General features: G+C 35.6%; 2 protein-coding genes across 9 annotated transcripts in view; one reads left to right on the forward strand and one right to left on the reverse strand.

The window, feature by feature from the left end:
• Window positions 1–1787: 1787 nt before the first annotated feature.
• On the reverse strand, window positions 1788–2856 carry LOC128856424 (uncharacterized). The gene is made up of 2 exons (XM_054091723.1): window positions 2341–2856; window positions 1788–2282 (listed from the first exon to the last, which is right to left on the reverse strand). The coding sequence occupies exons 1-2, from the start codon at window positions 2726–2728 to the stop codon at window positions 1912–1914; spliced, it is 759 nt and encodes a 252-aa protein (XP_053947698.1). The 5' UTR covers window positions 2729–2856; the 3' UTR covers window positions 1788–1911.
• Window positions 2857–4284: 1428 nt separating this feature from the next.
• Window positions 4285–19925, forward strand: part of LOC128857912 (uncharacterized) — a 95412-nt gene continuing 79771 nt past the window's right edge. The window contains exons 1-2 of one of the 8 annotated variants that reach the window (XM_054093744.1): window positions 4285–4578; window positions 5818–6135. In XM_054093744.1, the coding sequence (XP_053949719.1) occupies window positions 6016–6135 (120 nt within the window). In that variant the 5' untranslated portion in view covers window positions 4285–4578; window positions 5818–6015. The other 7 variants (XM_054093741.1, XM_054093742.1, XM_054093743.1 and 4 more) reach the window with 7 other exon arrangements.

Consider the following 19925-nt stretch of genomic DNA (forward strand, 5'->3'; position numbering starts at 1 on the left):
ACGGCGTATCAAATAAAAATAGAAAAATAAAGCTAATAAAACACGAAATAACGAGCTTAGCATCGCATGATTTTATTTTGTCCACAATAATTTGTTCCATTTCATAATCGCTGCCAGATGAAGAGCATCGCATTAGCAATTGTATTGTTGTGACAATCACAGCTTTCTTCATATTTTCCATGCTTCTGTTTATGCAAGTAAGTAACGGGTGATTAGGTATTGTCCTCTTTACGAGAAGGAGGCACTTTGATGGACTCGTTCTGCCTAAGCTAAAAGGAGTCACAATCCAGCTATCGAAAGAAATCAAATATCTTGAAGTAATCCTCCATAGTAAACTTCTTTGGAAGTCACACGTTGAAGCAAAGACATCCAAAGCACTGACAGCTTTTGGGCGGTGCAGGGGTGCCTTTGGGAAAACGTGGGGTCTTTCTCCTATCAAGGTTCTACGGATCTACACTGCAATGATAAGAACTATTATCACCTATGCATCAGTGGTCTGGATGAGTAGACTCCCTCTCGTTGGAAACAGGAAGACCTTACCGAGACTACAACGCACTATGGCCATCTGTTGCATCGGAGCTTTTCCGACTACTTCAGGCCCTGCATTAGATGCTCTGGTAGGTTTACCATCACTTGATGCTTTCATCCAAGGAGAGGTCTTGAAGCCCATCTGCAGGCTGAAACACAATGGGAACTGGTACGGCCCCTGTCCGGCATTGGACAACGTATCTCTCCATTCCACTTGACTCCATGTCATCAAGAGTCATACTTGTCGGAAAAAACCTTCTGTTGTAGTTGTTATCGTAAATGTGTACATATTTTGGAAATTTATTCTATTCGAATTTAACGCGAAAAGGCTGGATGAAATGGGCGATCTATCGTGCCTGTATAAAATTTTGAATTCGGAGAAAAAAAGTGAAATTTAAAAAATTTCTTTCTGCGTTAATGTAAAAAATCTCTAAAAAATCCCAATATTGAAATTCGAAAATAGGAAATATATTTTTGGTGCCTACTTGTTGGCGTTATATTTCCTTGATGCCTACTGTTTGGGGCGTTTTTTGGTCCCAATTTTTTTGGAGTTTTTTTTTGGTGCCTACTTTTTGGCGCTTATTTCCGTTTCCTGACTAGTGCTTGTGCGTACTATAAAGTGCTATCCATTCCGGTATTGCCTTGCGGTAATTTGTGCCGTTACTGCGTTCCTGGAATCGCTGCGTTTGTGCGGGTGATAAACGCTCGGAGTAGTGCTCGTTGTTGCCACGGTTTGTGTCCGGCGTTTACCTACACCGGTCGACCCTTCTCCGTTTCTTGTAAATGTTGTCTATTTGTATTCTCTGCAAATGTTGTGAATTTATTTAAATATATATTCTTTCTCTCTCTCGGGTCTTTTCCTCTTTCTTTGTCTGCCTTGAAAGTTTCACTTCTTCGTACTACTTGTGTACGCACTTTTTCTTATTTTTTCTAAATGTATGTAGTTCAATTAGGAGAGAAAAAGCAGCTTGAGCTCATTTAAATTGGTCGCTCTCTACCCTACGCTTTCTGCAAACCAAACATCTCAAGGTGGAGCTCTCGCAATATTTTTATTTATTACTTCTAAGGCGAACCCCTACAAAGAGACTCGCTATAGCACCTGATTTTTTTCTTGTGATTTGCTGAGTTGAACGTCAAACGACAATTCAACGATTACAGATACGAACGTCCCGCCGGCCTGTTCTACGTCACGAACTGCTACTTGAATAAGAATTTTCACGCATTTCCGAGAAACGTGTTTTCTTATATAACAGCAATTCGATTCAAACTTTTAATATTGCCACAATTTATTTTTCAACTGATATTTTTCGTGACAAATTCCTAAAAAAAACGTTTAAAACTAATCAAAGAATTAAAACTATAAATTTTTCCCGCCTCGCTCCATCACGCATTTGCCGACTGCGCTTCTGTGACTTTTTTCGCCTTTTTCTCTTTTTTCTTCAAAAATTCGCTTTTATCTAAATTATTTTGGAAGAATGTTGTTTCCTTTCGCGCCTGTGACACCTCGGTCTGTAGACGTTGCTTGTGCACTGCTTGCTCATAGTTCATACGCTCGGTCAAATGCACCCACTTGAAGCGTGGTAAATATTTCATGCTCCATAGATAGTCATAGAATTGTGATGTTTTACGGGTGGAAATTTGTTTGTTATTCAATAGTTCAACAAGTTTTTTCGCCACTCGCTTCGATTCGAACTCAACCCAACCTTCTGTGAAATGGCGCGCAAGGCGTTTGCGTTTTTTCTTTTTATCGTTACCTGCAAGTAGTTTAACATGTTCCAGTTATCTTCCTAGTATCGTAATTTTATTACTTACCGCCAGGCAGCTTCTCTGGCTGTAAAAAGACGCGTCCTATTTTTCCATATTCACCTAATATTTCTCGTATTCTTGTAACATTCATGTGCTTGGGTATGTTCGAAACGTAAATGATGCCCTTTTTTCGTTTCTTCTTTGTAGGTTTCATTTCGAAGTTGCCTAAATCCATTTCGTCGTCATCATCTTCATCCTCATCGTTATTGACTATTGATGATTGTTGCACATTATTTTCATCGACGTTGTCTTCCATTTCATCAGATCCAGAGTGCGGCGATTGTTCATTGGCCGACTCTTCCACGTCTTCCTGTGACATTTCTTCCAACTCTTCTCTAGATGGTGGTGGCGGTAGGCCAACACGACGTTTGTTTTGTTTCATTTTCATAATCATTGGAAGGTAAAACAATTCAAGTAAATTTATTATAGGCTTTAGAAAAATTAAAACTTTTGAACTTTCGTACAATGCTTTTCAATGAGGAATACACGCCGTCGAATCAAAACAAACTTGACAGCTGACTATTGGGGTTGCCAATGTAATAAAACGCCCGGAGCGCACATATTTTAAATTGATTGTTATGAACTGCAAATGTTAATCAAATTCTTCTAGGCTATACCATAGGAAATAGACATTAAGAAAATTAGTCAAAACGACGGAGTACTAATCAACACAAATTGGCTCCTTTCTTAAAAGGAAAACCATTTTTTTACCCCGTCAAATGGTGAAATATGTAAACTGCATTTTAAAAAAATTTCGGAAAATATTAGTAATAATCTAAATAGCGGGTGTTTTTTTTCAAGAGCTTGAGAACTTAAAATTAATTTTGTTTCTCATAATATTTTAGATTTCAAGGTATTTATTTTTTGGAATATGATATCCTGCATATATTCGCCGCGGCTTCGAGTTACATGATTAATTAGATTACTAAAATTTTGCCCATATGGCGTCAATGGTGCCTTGAATATGGCAATAAATCGAATGTAAAGGGCGCTGTATGGCAAGTTTCGTCGTCTTGTGGGATGTAGCCAATGTTTAGTTGATTAATTCTTGTGAAAATTAATTTTTGCAAAAAAAAATTTAGTCAGCGTAGCGCAATAGTGCTTACCATTCACCGTAACGGCCGCTCCTTTCTCATTTCGAAATACATAAGGACCGATGATGCCGCCAGACCTGTATGAACCTCGCGAAAATATAAATTTGCTTCAAAATAAAATTTCACAAGTCAGTGTTATTAGAGCTTTGACTTGCCAAATTTTACTGAACATACATGTCTGCACAGTTTGCCATTCTTAGCAGTCAAACCATAGTTATCGATATCGATAATTGACATACAGCGATAAAAATACCCTGTTTTCTGTTAATGAAAATATTTAATTATAGTTTGAGCGTCCTCTTAAGAATTTAGCAAATTTATTAATATTTTTTTTTTTGAAAAAAGATAAAATTACTCATATTTCGAATTGTTAATACTGGACTCAGGTGCATATCGATCGGTGCCCCTTCTAAGTAGATAATTACCAATGAAATAATCAGCACACAATCATTTCTACGCTTATGCCATTTGTATATTCATTTGTATTTGATCATTGGCTACTTTATTGCATATGTGTGAAAAATATCTAGGAGATACACTATGCACAATAATAAAATGAACCATTTTCGTTTCCTAAGCATAATTGCGCAGAAAAGCAACTTTTCTAACTACATATTCACATTTTTTATGTATGGCAATACCATGTGCAATGAAACGAACAAACTTTCTGTCAAATAAAGTCAACGAGTTCTTTGCTGTCAAAAACAAGTTCTGCTTCTGCTGCTGTTGGCAGAGAACAGGTAGGTAAACAACAGCGAGTAATATAGCAACAACAACATATGCTGTTCATTGAAATAGACGTTACAATTGTAGCTTCGAAAAAACAACAAACAAACGAGTGGTAGCGAAGTAGTGAAAAATGACGAAGCAAAGGTAAACGGCAGAATTCCATGGAAGCCAAGTGACAAACGAGTTGTTGACATGAGTGCGAACGGGAGTGAAACGCGCGTGTGCGGTGAACGCGATTTTTGAAAATTTCAAATTGTTCATGTGTGTAATGGGTAAAATGCGTTTACTGATCGGATTTAACGAAAACTAACCAATTCAATGTATTTGCTAAATGTAAATTCAAAAAAATACGCGATTAACTTAATAGTTTAACAAAAAGTAAATTAAATGTGAATCACAGTACAAACGAAATATATAAAATGTAAGCGAAAATTAACCAACGAACGTGTATGTGAGATAGTGCAAAAAGAAGAAAGAGAGTAAGCAATAACTAAGAATTGATAAAAATGCCATAAGTGCCGACTGCGACAAACAAACGGCGACGAAGGTAAATGGAAACGTTAATAATGCAAAAGCGGTGAAGAAAAAGAGACAAGTGAAGTAAATAAAGTGTTACAACATTTTTCTTTGTGGTGCTAAACATTTTTACAACCAGTATTTTTTTTCCTTATGGGCACATTTTTGGGATTCTAAACCTGTGCTGTAAATCCAGTTATTTTCAGCCGCGCTCGTAGATCACTTTTTCTGCCAACAATTTTGTTTTGCGTGTGGACGTTGTTTGTGTGCTTTGTTTTGTCATTTTTATATGTTTCACTGTAGTGATTCATAATTTCTTTGCTTCTAAAATTAAAATATTAAAGGGACAGCGCACACCACTAACTCCGTGGTGACCGCGACACTTTTGGGCTCACGCAAGAGGTGCAATCGGTGTTTTTTAGAGGCGGCATTACTTTTAGATTTTGAGGAGACTGCATTGCTTTGGGAGAATACAACAATGACAGCAAAAACAAAGTAAGGTGTCAACGCCATTTCAAACAGAAATATTTTATGCGATTCGATTATTGCAATTTATTGAGAAGGAAATGTGAAAAAATGCGATGAAAATGTACAGCAAACAAATGTATTCCCCTCTGCCTTGCACTCGCCACAGATTTCCATAAACGTTTGGAGGAAGTGCAGCTGTCAAGTGCTAAACATCCTTCTACATCCTCCTCCCTATAGTGCAGTCATCCTGCTCTAACAGAGTAACCACTTTGTTGGTGTTTGTGTAACGTACTTTTCTGATGGCAAAGCGCAGCTGCTCTCTATTTATGTGGAAGCGACCACAAAAAAAAACCCAACCACCTAGAACCAAAACACACGGCATACACATGCAATGCAAGAACCATCATTGCCGCTATTACCATTGCGCTTTGTCCCTGGCCATTGCAGGGCGATTCCCTGCCACCTCAACCCTCTTAAGAATGACTGCACGCATCATCAAACACATAATGAACGCCACACATTTGTATTGTTGTTGGACCTCATACCTATGTATGTTTGTGCGTTTGTCGCTACAATCAGACGATCGCCTGCGCCCGTGTTATCCCTTTTGAAATTTCACTTTTATATTTTCAATTCAGCCAGTCTCTATATTATTTCTATATTTTTTCCAATTAAGAAATGTTAAATTTAAAAACTAATGTGCAGTTTAAATGTTAAACTCATAAACGTAAATGTAGTTAATTTCACGAAAAGCAAAATCGCGAGAAGTCTTGTACACCCCAAGGTGTTAAGTGTTTTGTTTAAATATAAACAAGTAGAAAAATTTATATAAACGAACGAAATCGGTCATTGAAAAACGTGCAACTTTGAAGCAATGAAGGTCACCGTGTGTTTTGGTGCCATTCGCATTGTCGTGCCATGCGGCAGCGGCGATTTACTGGTGAAGGATCTTATCAACGAGGCAACCAGGCGTTACAAGAAAGCAGCAGGAAAGGTGAGTTGTGAACAAAGTATTACACATAAACGAATTAGTTGAAACACATTTGTGCGGGACCCATTCAAACAAGTGTAATATTTAGGGCCCGGAATTCTGTGCATTTACATGTTTTTTATTTTTTAGGAACCCAGAAAAACATAAAGATTGAATATTTATGCGAAACAAGAATTTTGTGTTAAAATGACTTTTAGGTATATATTTTGCCGTAGCGACGTAGTCTGGTCAAATACTCCCCTTTTATAGATATTTTTTAGGAATTAAAAAAAATAAAATGCGATCGTTTTGATTTTATAGATTTTTTAGGAAATTTTTTTTAAAGAAAATAAAATGCTATAATTGACATCAAATAGCATACAAAAACAATTTTTTTACATAATTTTTTGTAGTAGGGTGGCACCTAAATAAGCGTCTTAAAAAAATATAGGTGGCTTGCCAACAGGATTTTGGCTCTTCAGGACATCTGAAATGAAAAGTTAAACTGATTATTATTTTGTAAGCTTGTCATTCTGGCAGTTGTTACAATGGGAAAATTTTTTTGAAAAATAACAAAATGGCAGACTTTTGAAAAAAAGGCGTTTTCTATAAAGTCACATCTTTTTTTTTTGGTTTACTTTGGTGCCACTCTACTACAAAAAAATATGTAAAACATTGTTTTTGTATACTATTTGATGTTAATTATAGTATTTTATCTTCTTTAAAAAAAAAATTCCTAAAAAAATCTATAAAAACTGAGTATTTGACTAGACTACGTCCTTAAATACCAATTAAAAAATTTACTTTGGAAAATTACTTTTATCCAATTCAAAGTAAAAAATGTGTGAAAATAATACAAAATTAAGAATCAATTTACTTTTGCTCGATATGGCCACCTTTTGCCTTGACTGTGGTCTTGACTCTGTCCAGAAACGAATCGCAAGCTGCCCGAATGTTACTTGCAGGTATTCTGCACCACTCGCGGACACTGCCTTTTTTTCAGCGCCTCGAGGCTGGTGAATCTTTTAGTTCGAACCTTGCTCTCAAAAATGACCCAAAGAGAATAATCCATAGGATTCGCATCTGGTGAATTTGAGAGCCATTGTGTGGACGTTATGAAGTTCGGAATGTTGTTTTTTAGCCATTCTTGGTTCACTCGAGCTTTGTGAGACGGTGCTGAGTCCTGTTGAAACATCCATAGTCTGCCACCAAAATGTTTGTCTGTCCACAGCTTCAAAGCAACCTCCAGAATTCTTTTCGGATAATATTTCACATTTACCTTGACGCCAGGTTCGATGAAAACGATTGATGAGTGCCTATCTGCGGTTACAGCGGCCAAAACCATTAGCTGTGGCGGGTGCTGCCTCTTGGTGGCCAATCGCTGACTCAAATTCTCGTATGAAGTGTCGGTCGAATAAACCCTATCGTTTTGGGAGTTTACGAATTGCTCAATTTGAAAAAATGTCTCCTCAGAAAACACAATGTTCGGAAATTGACCGCTTTCGGTCAAGCGAAGCAACTACTTCGCTCTCTCAAGTAAGGCTTGTTGCTGCTTTGGTGTGAGATCGAGCACCTTTTGGATCTTGTAAGGTTTGACTTGAGATCATTTATTTTCAGTTTTTCAGATATTTTCAGTTTTTCGCTATTTGATTGGCACTTCGTCGGGGACTTCGCTCAAGTCGCTTTTTCACTTTTTAAACCAACTGATACCAGTATCATCGTGACGAGTAATGGTGCGATAAACAATTCTCCACTCAAGAGTGTACTGCTTAACTGCTAAGACATCCTCGTGATAAACTATTGCACCGGTCGTAATCCCTTTTTTGCAGAAAAGAAGAGATGTAACGCCATTCCTCACCAAACCATAATGGAGGCAGAATAGTGGCTGCGCTGAATCCTTGGAACAACATTTTTTGCATCTTTAGAAGTTTTAGCATAGATTTAGTCGTTTTGCTTATTAACAACTTTTAAAACGGTGAACATTTTCTCAGCTGTGAAAGGAATATTTTCATGGCCGTTGAGCGCGTCCCACCAAAGAAGCTGCTTGCATCGGTCGAGTCTAATTTTCTTCAAGCGCTTTGTCAAAAGGTGACCAGTTGAGCGAAGGAAGGCTTTCATTTGAAGATCATCTCTAATTAGTCTTGACATGGACCTGTTGGATACACTTATTTGTCTGGACATGATTTCCTTTGAATTCTTTCTCAAACCGCTTTTATGGCTGCACTGATTTGAACCACGCGAGGACGACCACTTTCTTCCCACTTCCGTTTGTCACTTCAGACGTGAAAAGCGATTGATCGTGCGGCAAACAAACATTCTCGAAATATTAACTAAAAAGAGAAACTTGAAGCTGAAAGTGACACTGCCGACGAATTTATCACCATATACTTTAGAATTGGGCAGCAAATCGCCTTCTTTTCTCTCTTAATTCTATTATGCATTGACTCAAAATCAACTTAAACATTTCTAGATAAGCTGAACTATGCGTGCCATTGTTTCTCTCATTGTTTTCACATTTTTTTTTATCTCAAAAGCACAAAAGAATGTCATTTCACTATGTAAAATCTATTTTCATGCACTCTAAAACAACTCTTACATCGTTCAACGGAATAATCCGCGAGCAAAAACTTTATCTTATGACCAAGAACGGAATAATCTGCAATAAATAATTTATTTGTTAAAGTTTAAGGAAAATAAATAATTTTGGTAATCCTGTAATATTCTTTTTCATTAGAACAAAATTTTACTGTTTTATGGAAGTTTATTGAAATAAGGCCTGTACTCGTAATTTTCCAGTAGAAAACTAGAAAGAAAATTTCTGAGAATTTGCCAACATTCGCTCTGGGAGAGGCAAATATCACAGAAAGTACAAGAACGCAAAACTAATGAGAACTAGCAAGTTTTCTTTTTGCTTACTTCATAAAGGTAAAAAAAATGGAAAATTTCAAATTATACTGCGATCTAAGTATGCCTGCACACTTTTCTTATGTTCACTTTTTTTCTATTTATTTAAATTTCTTCACCACATATTTTCCAAAATTCAGCTATAATTTTTATATATATATTTTCCAAATTCAGCCCTAAATAAAATCTGCAAGTAAAAATCTGTCCGGTATAGCTTCCAACTGCCCCTTAAAATGGAATGTCACATCGCGCTCCGTTGCGCTCTCAATTTCCCCTTTGCAAGTGTTTTGGGTACAAAAACATTAAACCTTACACCTGATACACCCAACTCTCATTTTACACGGTGTTATCCCTGTAAAAAAAGACATGGGTGTAATTATACAGTAACAGTTGGTTATTGTTGTTGTAGCAGCATAAACATTTCTCTTACATATACGGGGAATGCTGCTGAAGTGACAGTCATTGGTCGGATATAAATCCGTTAGTTCCGGTTACGTAGAACCGACAGCTGTGTGAACGAGTAACAATTGGTACAAACGAGAACCCTACTACAGCTAGGTCTAAGAGTGAGTATAATAAATTGAGAGGAGACAGTTTTCTCAATTTTTTTTTTTAATTTGTAACATCACTCGGTATATAAAATCAAAAGTGGGGTATATACTTAAATCTCTGTGTAGTTTTAATAAAAAAACCAACTAATTTGATTCTCATTTTTTCTGTCAAACACCAAATTGCGTACTTCCCAGGAAACATGTCATTAACTACTCCTTTATAGCCGTAGCTTAAGTAACCATCTTAATAAAAGTTCAATTAAATATTATATTTTTCTACGATCTGACAGAAAACCCTCTTAAAGCCACATACTAAGTTATTTGATCAAATATATTCAAATGCTTTTTCTTCTAACAATAAAAATCATTAAAATTCCCCATACAATTTCAACAGCTAGATACCCTCAGCAAACTGTGGGAAAGAGCTAATAACAACAAGAACAAAGTGCAATCTCAAACTTCTCCCTACACTTGCTAAGTAAGTAATTTACACAAGTGATTTCACTTTCAGGTATCGTAAAGATCTGAGAATACCAACGTTTTATCTTTTCAAGATAAAATCCAACATGGAAGTAAAGTTTGCTTTCTTGAGAATCACTTTTCCTTAATTCGAGGCAAAATGACAAAAATGTACCACCAGATCGTTGAAACGAAAACGGAAGACTCGTCTTTGTTTGTTTAATGATAAAGTGAAGTTAATAAAATTGCTTAAATATTAATGTTGTAAATACGCAGATAGTGATAAAAGGCAACTACATTGGGAAGAGAATAATTAAAATACATTCTGAATAAAAATGCCCTGAGCAAATAGGCAATAAGATGAACTTAGTTGACCTCAGTCGAAGGAAAATATTTTGTAAATAAGTGGAAACATTTGGGGTATTTTATAGTTTTATATTCTATTTTATATAACTTCAATTTTGATGACTTCAAGAAGGGGTGCCTTTCAGTTACTTGCAACTATTTTTCTTATACCTTTTCTACTCCAAAATATGCTTAACACTTGTTCGACTCACACACTCGGCCAGCCAGGAAGATGTTGGTGTAGTGTGTGCGCGATAAAAGCCAAATAATTAATCAAGAAAACATGGAAAAATCTAACAGAACTGTGTACAAGTGGAAAAAGCAGGTAGAAAATGTGGAAATAATTCGAGGGCGTAGCAAAGATGTTACATGAAAATTCATCAACCGGCTATGAGTTTGTGTTGCCTTTGTGAGAGATAGATAATGCAGTAGTAGAAGTAGGCGCATGCGCAAGTGCTTTAAAGAGTTTTGAAGAATTTGAAGTATTTCAAGTTAGGTGTGCACACAAAAGCATGGCCCATGTACAGTGGTATGCATATTATTAGAATCGAAATCTGTTTTTATTTTGAAATTTGTTTATTTATTTACATTAAAATTTTACCGTGTTCAAAAAATTCGAAGAAAAAGTTTTTTTCAGAATATTTCAAATTTTGATGCAATTTTTGTTTGTTTTTTATATTTTTTTTGTTTTTTTTGTTTTTTTTTTTTATTCTTTCGAAGATTTGATTTCGCGAATTTTACTGATTTTATTAACTAGTTTATATTTTTAAATTTAATAAATATTCGAAATAAGCAGCTACAGGGTTGCCCATATTCGACGGACCCATGTGTTTTTTGGGCACATTCCAATCGACGAGCCTTGTGCGCAGGCAATAATCTTTGCGTCAATTGAATCTTATACGGGAATAAATGCAAATCAATGCGGATAATTCGTTGTAAAGTGGTTCGAGCAATGCTCAACTGCTGAGAACGGCGATTTTGGGATGTCCTTGGCGACGTCTCAGCACTGGCCCGTACAAGACCAATATTCTCATCCGTTCGCCTCTTAGAAGCCGCACTTTTCACATTATTTAATTTTTTATACGCACGTTGAGTTTTCACAATTGACTTCTTTTGTTGAATGTAAATTTCAACAATTTTGTTAGCGCTCACGTGGCGTGTACTGTTCCATGGTAAAAATCTGCGTGGACTGACGCTTCCAACGCGGTATGTCATTAAGCGATCTGACGTCTCTGTCAAAAGATACAGGGTTGCCAGATGGGTCCGTCGAATATTGGCAACCCTGACAACAACAAGAAATAGTGTGGGCAATAGTTGTAACATTTTTAGCGACAATCACTTGTAGGTTTTGCAATGAAATTTTGTTAAAGTGGTCATAACGCGGATTGTCAAGACAAAATCCAAATACATGGGTAAACACTCATTTTTTTAAAAGTATTATAAGTTTCTTTTTGTTCAACATATTTGCAAAAAACTAATTCTTTTTGAAAAACCTCCTTCTCAGTTTTTTCCGTAAAAATGTTTAACAAATAATTAAACAAATTTCCCGAGAACAATTTTTTTTTTTAATATTTTATTCTACAAAATTAAAATAAAAAAAAAAAAAAAATAATTATAAAAATCTTAAATTAAAAAAAGCACATATTTTTTGTTAAAAAATTTAGAGAACAATTTTTTTTTTAAATATTTAACAAAAAATTACAAAAGTATATTTACAATATACTTAATTATATACAAAATTAAAAACAACAAGAAAAATTATCAAAATTGTAAAATATAATTTTTTTTTAAACAAATAACTAAACAAATTTTCCAAGAACGTATTTTTTATCCCACAAAATTAAAATCCAACATAACAAATAATAAAAATCTTAAATTTAAAGAAAAAAAATTAATTTTTGTTTTAAACAAATATAATAATTAAACAAATTTTTCAGGAACGTATTTGTTTGATCCTAAAAAATTAAGAGAAAAAAGTTATAAAAATCTTAAAAAGAAGAAAAAACTTGGCTTGAGAAATTCTATACCAAAATTTTCAAGATTCAATAAACCTCACAATTATAAAATAATTTTTCAAAATTTTTTCATTTTACTTTTTATTATAATCCAACTTACATGCAAACGAATTTTCAGAAAATGTCCAAAATACTTGGATCTCTTAACATGGAATTTTTCAATATTACTCGTACAACATTTCTAAATTACTTTTGCTTTCTGATAAATTTTCCACACCGATACTTTCGAGTGATACAATGAACCTATGAGCTGGACTTATAAGTCCCAAACAATGCGAAAACTCAAGCTGAACTTATTTCTTAACTCACAAGTGAGCAGTTTATCCTTTCGTACTGCCTATCACGCGTCTCCCTTTGAACCTACTCAGCCAAACCAGCATGTCTTGGGCTTACCGTTAGATAAGATTGATTACGACGATCGGTGATTTGACCGTGCAGGGCTTGATAAATTACTACAGCCGCTATTCTTCGGCGATAAAAATATTAATGCCTTTTTTGTTCTAAAAAGTGATTAAAAAAGTAAAATAGTTTAGGGAATTGGCGCCCATTTGTTTCCTGAAATACACAATTAGATTACAAAATTTTTTGAAGTACATTGGGTCCTAATATTATGCACATCTCTGTAAATCCACTGGCTTGCTTAGAAATATCAAAAAACTAAAGTGATTCTGGCAAATTCATTTAATTCGTGTTTAAGCTTGTGGCTCAGCGTCTAAAGCTACTAAAGCATGATGTGGCAGACGTGAAGTCATTTCAATGGCGACAATGCGTGATCAGCCATATTTTCTATCACATCACTTCAGTGTAAGAATAAAAGGTTCAATAAGAAAGGAAAAGATGAACTAACGCAAAGAAGGAAGTCATCGCTCTCAGTAGGCTGATTAAACCAATAATTCAAAAGGTTTATCTTTGCTGCCTGCATTACACCTACGTGTCATCCATACATACATCCAAATACACATTCATATATTCCCTTCCAACAGCCGCGCTACTATCAATTTCGTAGCACACCCAAAAATTCTGAACTTTGCCGTCATGATCAGTCATTTTGAAAAGCGGCAGATAGCCGAAGTTGAGCAGGCAGGTAATGCATTTCACCCATTTACTCCTTGCCATAAATGCTGGCCATCAATATGACGTATCAATCGGGTTTTGTTGTTGTTGTTGTGTTGGCGGTGGTGTCGGTTTTTGGCTTTATTAAGCCTTTGGTTCCGCTTTTTGCGCCGGGATGCTTGGCTTGAATGCACTGCATGGCATTTATGTAAATGTGTGTGCATGTATATGTGTATATGTATGTGTATGTGTTTGTATATGCATTTAGGCATGCACTTGGCTCACCTACTGCATCTAATAGTTCTCCCCATACGTGTGCGGCAGCATTGAAGCCGGAGAATGCACATAAATCCATTAATAATTTGTTGTTGCATGTTGTAATTAATTTACGTTTTTCTACATATTTCCGTTGTTTAATCCACAATTTACATGAATTTGATATGTTTTTTTGTGAATTTAAATTTTTTAATGATTTAGGGGCGTCTATTAGCTGTCGTAAAGAAATTTTTGTGCTTGAAATGGAATTTAAAAAGCGAAAGAAATTTTATTCTTCATTTTGATTGTCTCTACGGTGGTTGAGCTCATTAAAAGCGCGTCAGTTACTTTGTTTCCTCGGTGTCAATGGCCATTGGTGATTTTTTGATTTTTCAGCCAAATACTCCACTTAATTTTTAAAATGTAAGCCACCAATGCTAAGAAGTGGATAGCAACCAAACATTTCTTACTTTATCGATTGCTGATTAATGCAGGATTTCACAACTGCGGTTAAATTTTTGTTGAACTTTATTAGATAATTTGATTTTGCTTTGGTAAAAAAGTATTTTATTAGTAAATGAAAAGCGTGTTGTGGTGTTTTTTCGTAACATAAATATGTCAGAAAGGCAACTACCCCGTGATTATCTCCAGGAAGTTGTATGCAAACAGTCGAATGGAATTAAGATTGAAATTCTGATTGAAATGCATTTGCCCCAAATACTAAAAATAATCTCAATGTGTAATATAAAGCCGAATAAACAGGTGACTAGCGTGGCGCAGCTCTCATTTTAGCTTCCAATTACTCTGCCCGCAGTAAAGGATTCACATCGAATGAAGTGGTTAACAATGGAATAATCACTTCTTGTATACATTTTTCTAGGAGCGGTAAAAAAGTAAGGGAAATACTGGATGACATGCACCGAACTAAAAACAGACTAGATAAAGTTAGGTTAGCCAGGTTACTTGCCTAAGACAAGACATTCGGCTCTGTGCCCTAAGGCCTATTGTGATACTGGCATTTGAGTTCCATCCACTAACTAAGTTGCTTAAACCACTTGGGATCTTTTTATGAAGGTGAGACATTTTGCAAAATTTCCCAGGTCTTCGAAGAAATAATCGCCAAGCGCGGCTACTTTGCAGTGCAGGACATTCACAGAGGAGGTGTTGTACCGATTCAATTCCTTCTTCATCTCCACAACTCCTGCAAAAGTCTTTGTGAGGTACACCAATTCTACTGGCTACGGAACCAATAGTGCAGTGACCTGTGAGAACGGTAATAGTTGATCTGTTGAAACGAAGTAGACATTTGGTCCTTTTAAGATTCAGTTTTGTAGTCAGAGTAGTTAGAAATCACCTTCTACTGGTTTCCGAAATTACGTTCAAGTCAATCGCAGTGTAGAGGAATGCTTATGTCCTCTACCACTCGTCTTTCCTAGGAACACTCATCCGCTCTTTCATTTCCCTCCACTCCAGAGTGGCCGGGGAGCCAACAAAGTTTTCTTTTCAATGTTCAGTAGCTTTTTGATACACCCTCGTAATGAAATATTCCATCAAAAGTACAAATATATTTATTCCCCTTTCATATTTCACATGAATTTGTTTTTTTTTCTTTCATAAATTTTGCAACCAAAAATATTTTCTACAAATTGTTTCTCTGACGATTGCACATCACGCTTGCGCACAGTAACAATCAAAATTAAATTTCCGTGTGAAATTTGGTATTTTCTTAGCTTTTATAGAGCGAGAGAAATGCCAAGACATGCAAGTTGCGCAAAATCTGTGTCAATTGTTGCAGCAACTAGTTACTTTTTCTCATAGCGAAGCAAATACTATGGAAAAATATGAAAAAGTCCAAAATAGATACATATATACACGTATATATGTGTGAAAAGTTTTCAACAATTTCACCTTTCCTCCTCTACATGTTTGTTGGCTTGTTTTTTGTGTTTTTGCCTCATTCACCACCACGTGCGTTCTGAATTTTGCGCAACATTAAAATTAACTGTCATCGCTGCGCGCACTTCCGTGCAAATCTGCAATTTGATTCATGCGATTGTTAAAAAGTAAAAATTTTAAATTAAATAAAACATTAAATCCAATTGTCTTGGCATGCATCACTTCTACGCTCTAAGAATTGCTGTGCATGCAACACTGCACTCGGCCTGCATTGAGTTTGTAGAAATTTCAGCTTCAGCGACATTTTCGCTGACTGTTTTTTATCTCATGATATTAATTTGGACTTCTTGGTTTTGCATTCTGCATTGTTGTTCTTTTGGTCGCATGCCTTGTTGCTTTATTTTTTATCAATCTCTCTAAATGCATATTTGTATATGATATTACAAGGTGACCCGAATGCGTTGCAACTTTTGAAAACACTGAATGTTTTTTATTTGGAATTGAAATTTATTGCAAAAGAAAAAATATTGGAAAACAATTAAATTTTCAGATTCATGCGTTCAAAACTTTTGAAGATTCCAATTGTATTTTCGGTAGCATCGCGTTAATCTGTACTGCACTGTTTTCTGGGACATAATGATCTTTCAGGAAACTGAGAAGTAGATGAGTAAGTGAGAAAAGGGTAGAAACGTTTGATTAGCCAATTCTATATAGCTTGGTTGTCAACTGCTAAATAACATAGCAGGAATTGAAATATCACGTAAGGTTAATCGTGCAAGAGCCAACCTTCAAGTTCCTTTGGGCTTCGTTTATTCAGTTCAATTCAGTATTTAATGATGCTATGATCATAAACAAAACAAATAAAAGTTACAAACTTTACAGACAGGGAAAGAAAGAATAAACTACACCATGAATACACAGATTCAGTCAAGGTGCATTCATTAAAGGTGGTGGCACTAGACCAACAACAACGTTTTGTACCTTTGATTGTCAAAGAAAAGTATTGGCAAAGGAGAAAACAAAAAAATTAATTCGCCCTGTTTCACTCTGGGCTGACAGCCACATAGACACAGCGAAAGAAAAAAAAGACCAGTTGATTTACCGATAACTCCTTTAATAGATTCGCCTTGGATTCGATTAAACTTCTAAATGATGCACGACTCAATATTTAATATTTTTATTTAAAATTAAATTTATTCAATTAAAGGAGCTCAATACTCTATTAGGGACATTGAAACATATCTCACCAAGTAATTCCTGGCAATCGATGGCACACATGAGCGAATGTAGGTGGTTTACATTCGAGAGAATTTAAATTTGTAAGTTTACAACGAGCTGTAAAGGACGGCAGCGGGTATGAAAAACAAAACGGCTGAAGTGCATGGCAACTATAAGTTTCATAGGAGAGTTAAAGACGAAGCGAAGGATACTCAAAGATCTTCGCATGCCATCGGAGAAAGGCTAGGTTCCTGTATTACCCTGGAACAACAATGGTTAATTCTAAGTCAACACCAACACTAGAATGAACAAAGTCATTTACGGAGGCGAGCTGTTCATATTAAACATAGTAGTTAGTTGGAAAAATTGTTGATGTTTGAGCGAGTGTCATAGTGGAGGCTTTTTAGAAATTGAGAAGATCCCAGAAAAATTGTTACCAGCAGGTGGACAAAATTGGAAAACAGCAGAGAATTGCGTTTATTTGGGCGAGCAATCGATGAACGACGGAAGTGACACTTGATTTGGCTATCAAAAACGAGCAAAAGACTTGACTCTTTGCGGGAACACAAGGTACAGAATCATTGTTGGCCATAAGATGGCTGCATAACAACGGAAAAATAAACTTGTTGCCGGCTATCGCAGAAATTATTTAAGTAAATTCCTACTGCAAAAAGGGCCAATAGAGTCACATGCATGTCAGAAGATACTTCTTGGAGCTCATTGACGAAGCCCAATAATATGCATAATACTACTACCCCGGCATCTGATATACTACAGCTGGACAAAAAATATTCATAAACTCCCCTTCTCTGAAAATAGGGGCCAGCATGTGCAAAAATATATGAGCATCCGGTTCGACGATCTGGATAGTCGTGCCGTTAGTAGCACTGGTTGGATTTGCCAAAATACCGGGTTGATTTAAAAATAGGTAGTGTTACAATTGGGCAACTTTCTTATCTGTACCATAACAAGCCTTTGTGGATACCGAGTGAACTATTCACGGGTAGTCCGTCTATCCAAACCTTCAAATCTCTTTCGAATTTTCGATATGTCTTTCACCACACTTTAGGACTAACTTTAGAACGAGTGGAATCTTTCTGCATTTATGCACATCTCAAAATTATAACAGTTGTAAGTTGGTTGAAAATGAATTGCTCCACCCTGTATTCATCATTAGCTATATACTCTGCTTGCATGCACTTTTGACTGCTGTTGGCATGCTCACTCGTTTAGTCTAAACATTCTTGTAGTTTTTTGTTTTTATTTTTATTTTTTTTAACCACAGTTTGTATTGCAAGTGTCTCAAGTATTGAGTTCAATGCTGAAATCCACTGAGCTTGCAATTTCCCACGTCCTCTGTGGCCCGCTATGTGACTCCAACTCGCTCAGTGTTGTTGGTGTTTAATGCCAGTGGGCGTAACTTGTTCTTTTTCATTTTAGGTGTCACTGTAGTTGCAAATATTTTTCTGAATGTGAGAAGGCGTCGGAATTATCAAAAAAAAAAAAAAAATGTGGTGAATTGAACGCTTGATTAGGCACATTTGCATAGTTTCATTGCCATACGCTTTAGAACTCAAAAGAAATATAAATACTTATACGTACTTCATACAATACTTGAGGGCATTAGAGCCAAATTTCAGAAGAAAGTGTGACAGAGTAGTAGCTAGTTGAAAATTATGGACCAAAAAAGTATCATCTTATTATTCCTTATTATTCCCTATTATTCCATTCCACAATATCCTTAGAGCAATTCAACTAGCAATCATCGTCGTCGATATCATCGACCGGGTGGAGCCAAAGAAAGACTAGACTGATTCTAGAAATAAGCGGGCATGCGCAGAGGAGGTGGCTAGTTTCATGCGAGGTGCCTCCACAAGCCGAACACTTGTCTCTTGAGTATGTAAGACTGGATAGCTAAGAGTTTAACCTCCTACCATATCCAGAATATAATTTTACCAGAGTAACGCGGGTGAAGCTTTCCATTGCTATGAGCTGTTTATTTTACTTTTGATACATACAGCTGAAAACAATGTAAATTTTACACATACGCGCTCAGGTTCGTCGACTCCGCAGTGATGAGGTGTATGATGCACATTTTGAAGTTTAAAGAAAATCCCAAATTTTATCGGAAGGTCATCATCAAAATATACTTTATAAACAAAAAATACCCACTTATGTTTCAATAGCCCAGACTCCATTTTTTTCGCTGGAAGTGGTCGAGTGATGTGAATTTAAAGCCGGAGGTATGATCGAACCATATTTCGCCGTCGATGATTTTCGCCTCTGTGCCATGCAGCAAACTATTTTTGGCACAATTGGATGCACTTGATTTAACATCAGTTGATCGATGACAGTTAATCAAATAATTGATCCACTGAGGTACGGTCAAATAGTTACATCACTCATCCGATTTAACGCCAGAAGATTTTGGAATTTTGTTTTTGTCGAGAAGTCAACAACGCGAAAAGAGAAGTTTAAGAACGATATCGTACGCGAAATCGTCAACATTCCGGCCAGAAGAGTACTGAAAAATTGACTTCTAAGTATCAGTCACTGCTCGTCGTAGTCATGTGCTGTGCTGTACCCAGAATATTAACAATGAAATATCAGTTTGATATCTTCTTAAAATAAAAAGTTGTCTCTGAGCGATTCTTTTTTAAGTGATCTAAGTATTTTGGATATTGGCATACATTTTTCTGAAAATTGCTTTATTTGAAAGCTTGAGTATACTCGTAATAAAAAGTAAACTGAAAAAATTTTGAAAAAAGATGTAATAATTTTAAGATTTATTCAAGGTTGAAAAATTTGGTATAGAATTTTTAAAGTAAAATATTTCCGTCTCTTTTTTAACATTTAAAAACTTTTTTTTTTTAAATTTTTGGGCAGATTTTTGGGTCATTTTGTGTTAGAATTTTGTTTGGTCATATTTGATAAATTTGTTTTTTAATGTTTAAGAATTTTGTTGTTTTTTTGCTTAAGTTTCTTTTTTTAATTTTTGACAATACCCCTCATTTATTTTTCGCGAAAAATTTTACATCTTTGGGAACATTTGTTTTTGTCGCTTGTGATAAATTTTTTGATAATTTTGGTTTGCTAATTTTTGATGTTTTGTTTTTTC

This window comes from Anastrepha ludens, chromosome 3 (assembly GCF_028408465.1).
Source record: "Anastrepha ludens isolate Willacy chromosome 3, idAnaLude1.1, whole genome shotgun sequence".
NCBI lineage: Eukaryota > Metazoa > Arthropoda > Insecta > Diptera > Tephritidae > Anastrepha > Anastrepha ludens.

Coding starts and splice junctions, on each gene's coding strand:
- LOC128856424 (XM_054091723.1), bottom strand. CDS start 2,728: ATGATTATGAAAATGAAACAAAACAAACGTCGTGTTGGCCTACCGCCA. Junction 2,283..2,340: donor GCCAGAGAAGCTGCCTGGCG/GTAAGTAATAAA, acceptor AACTACTTGCAG/GTAACGATAAAAAGAAAAAA.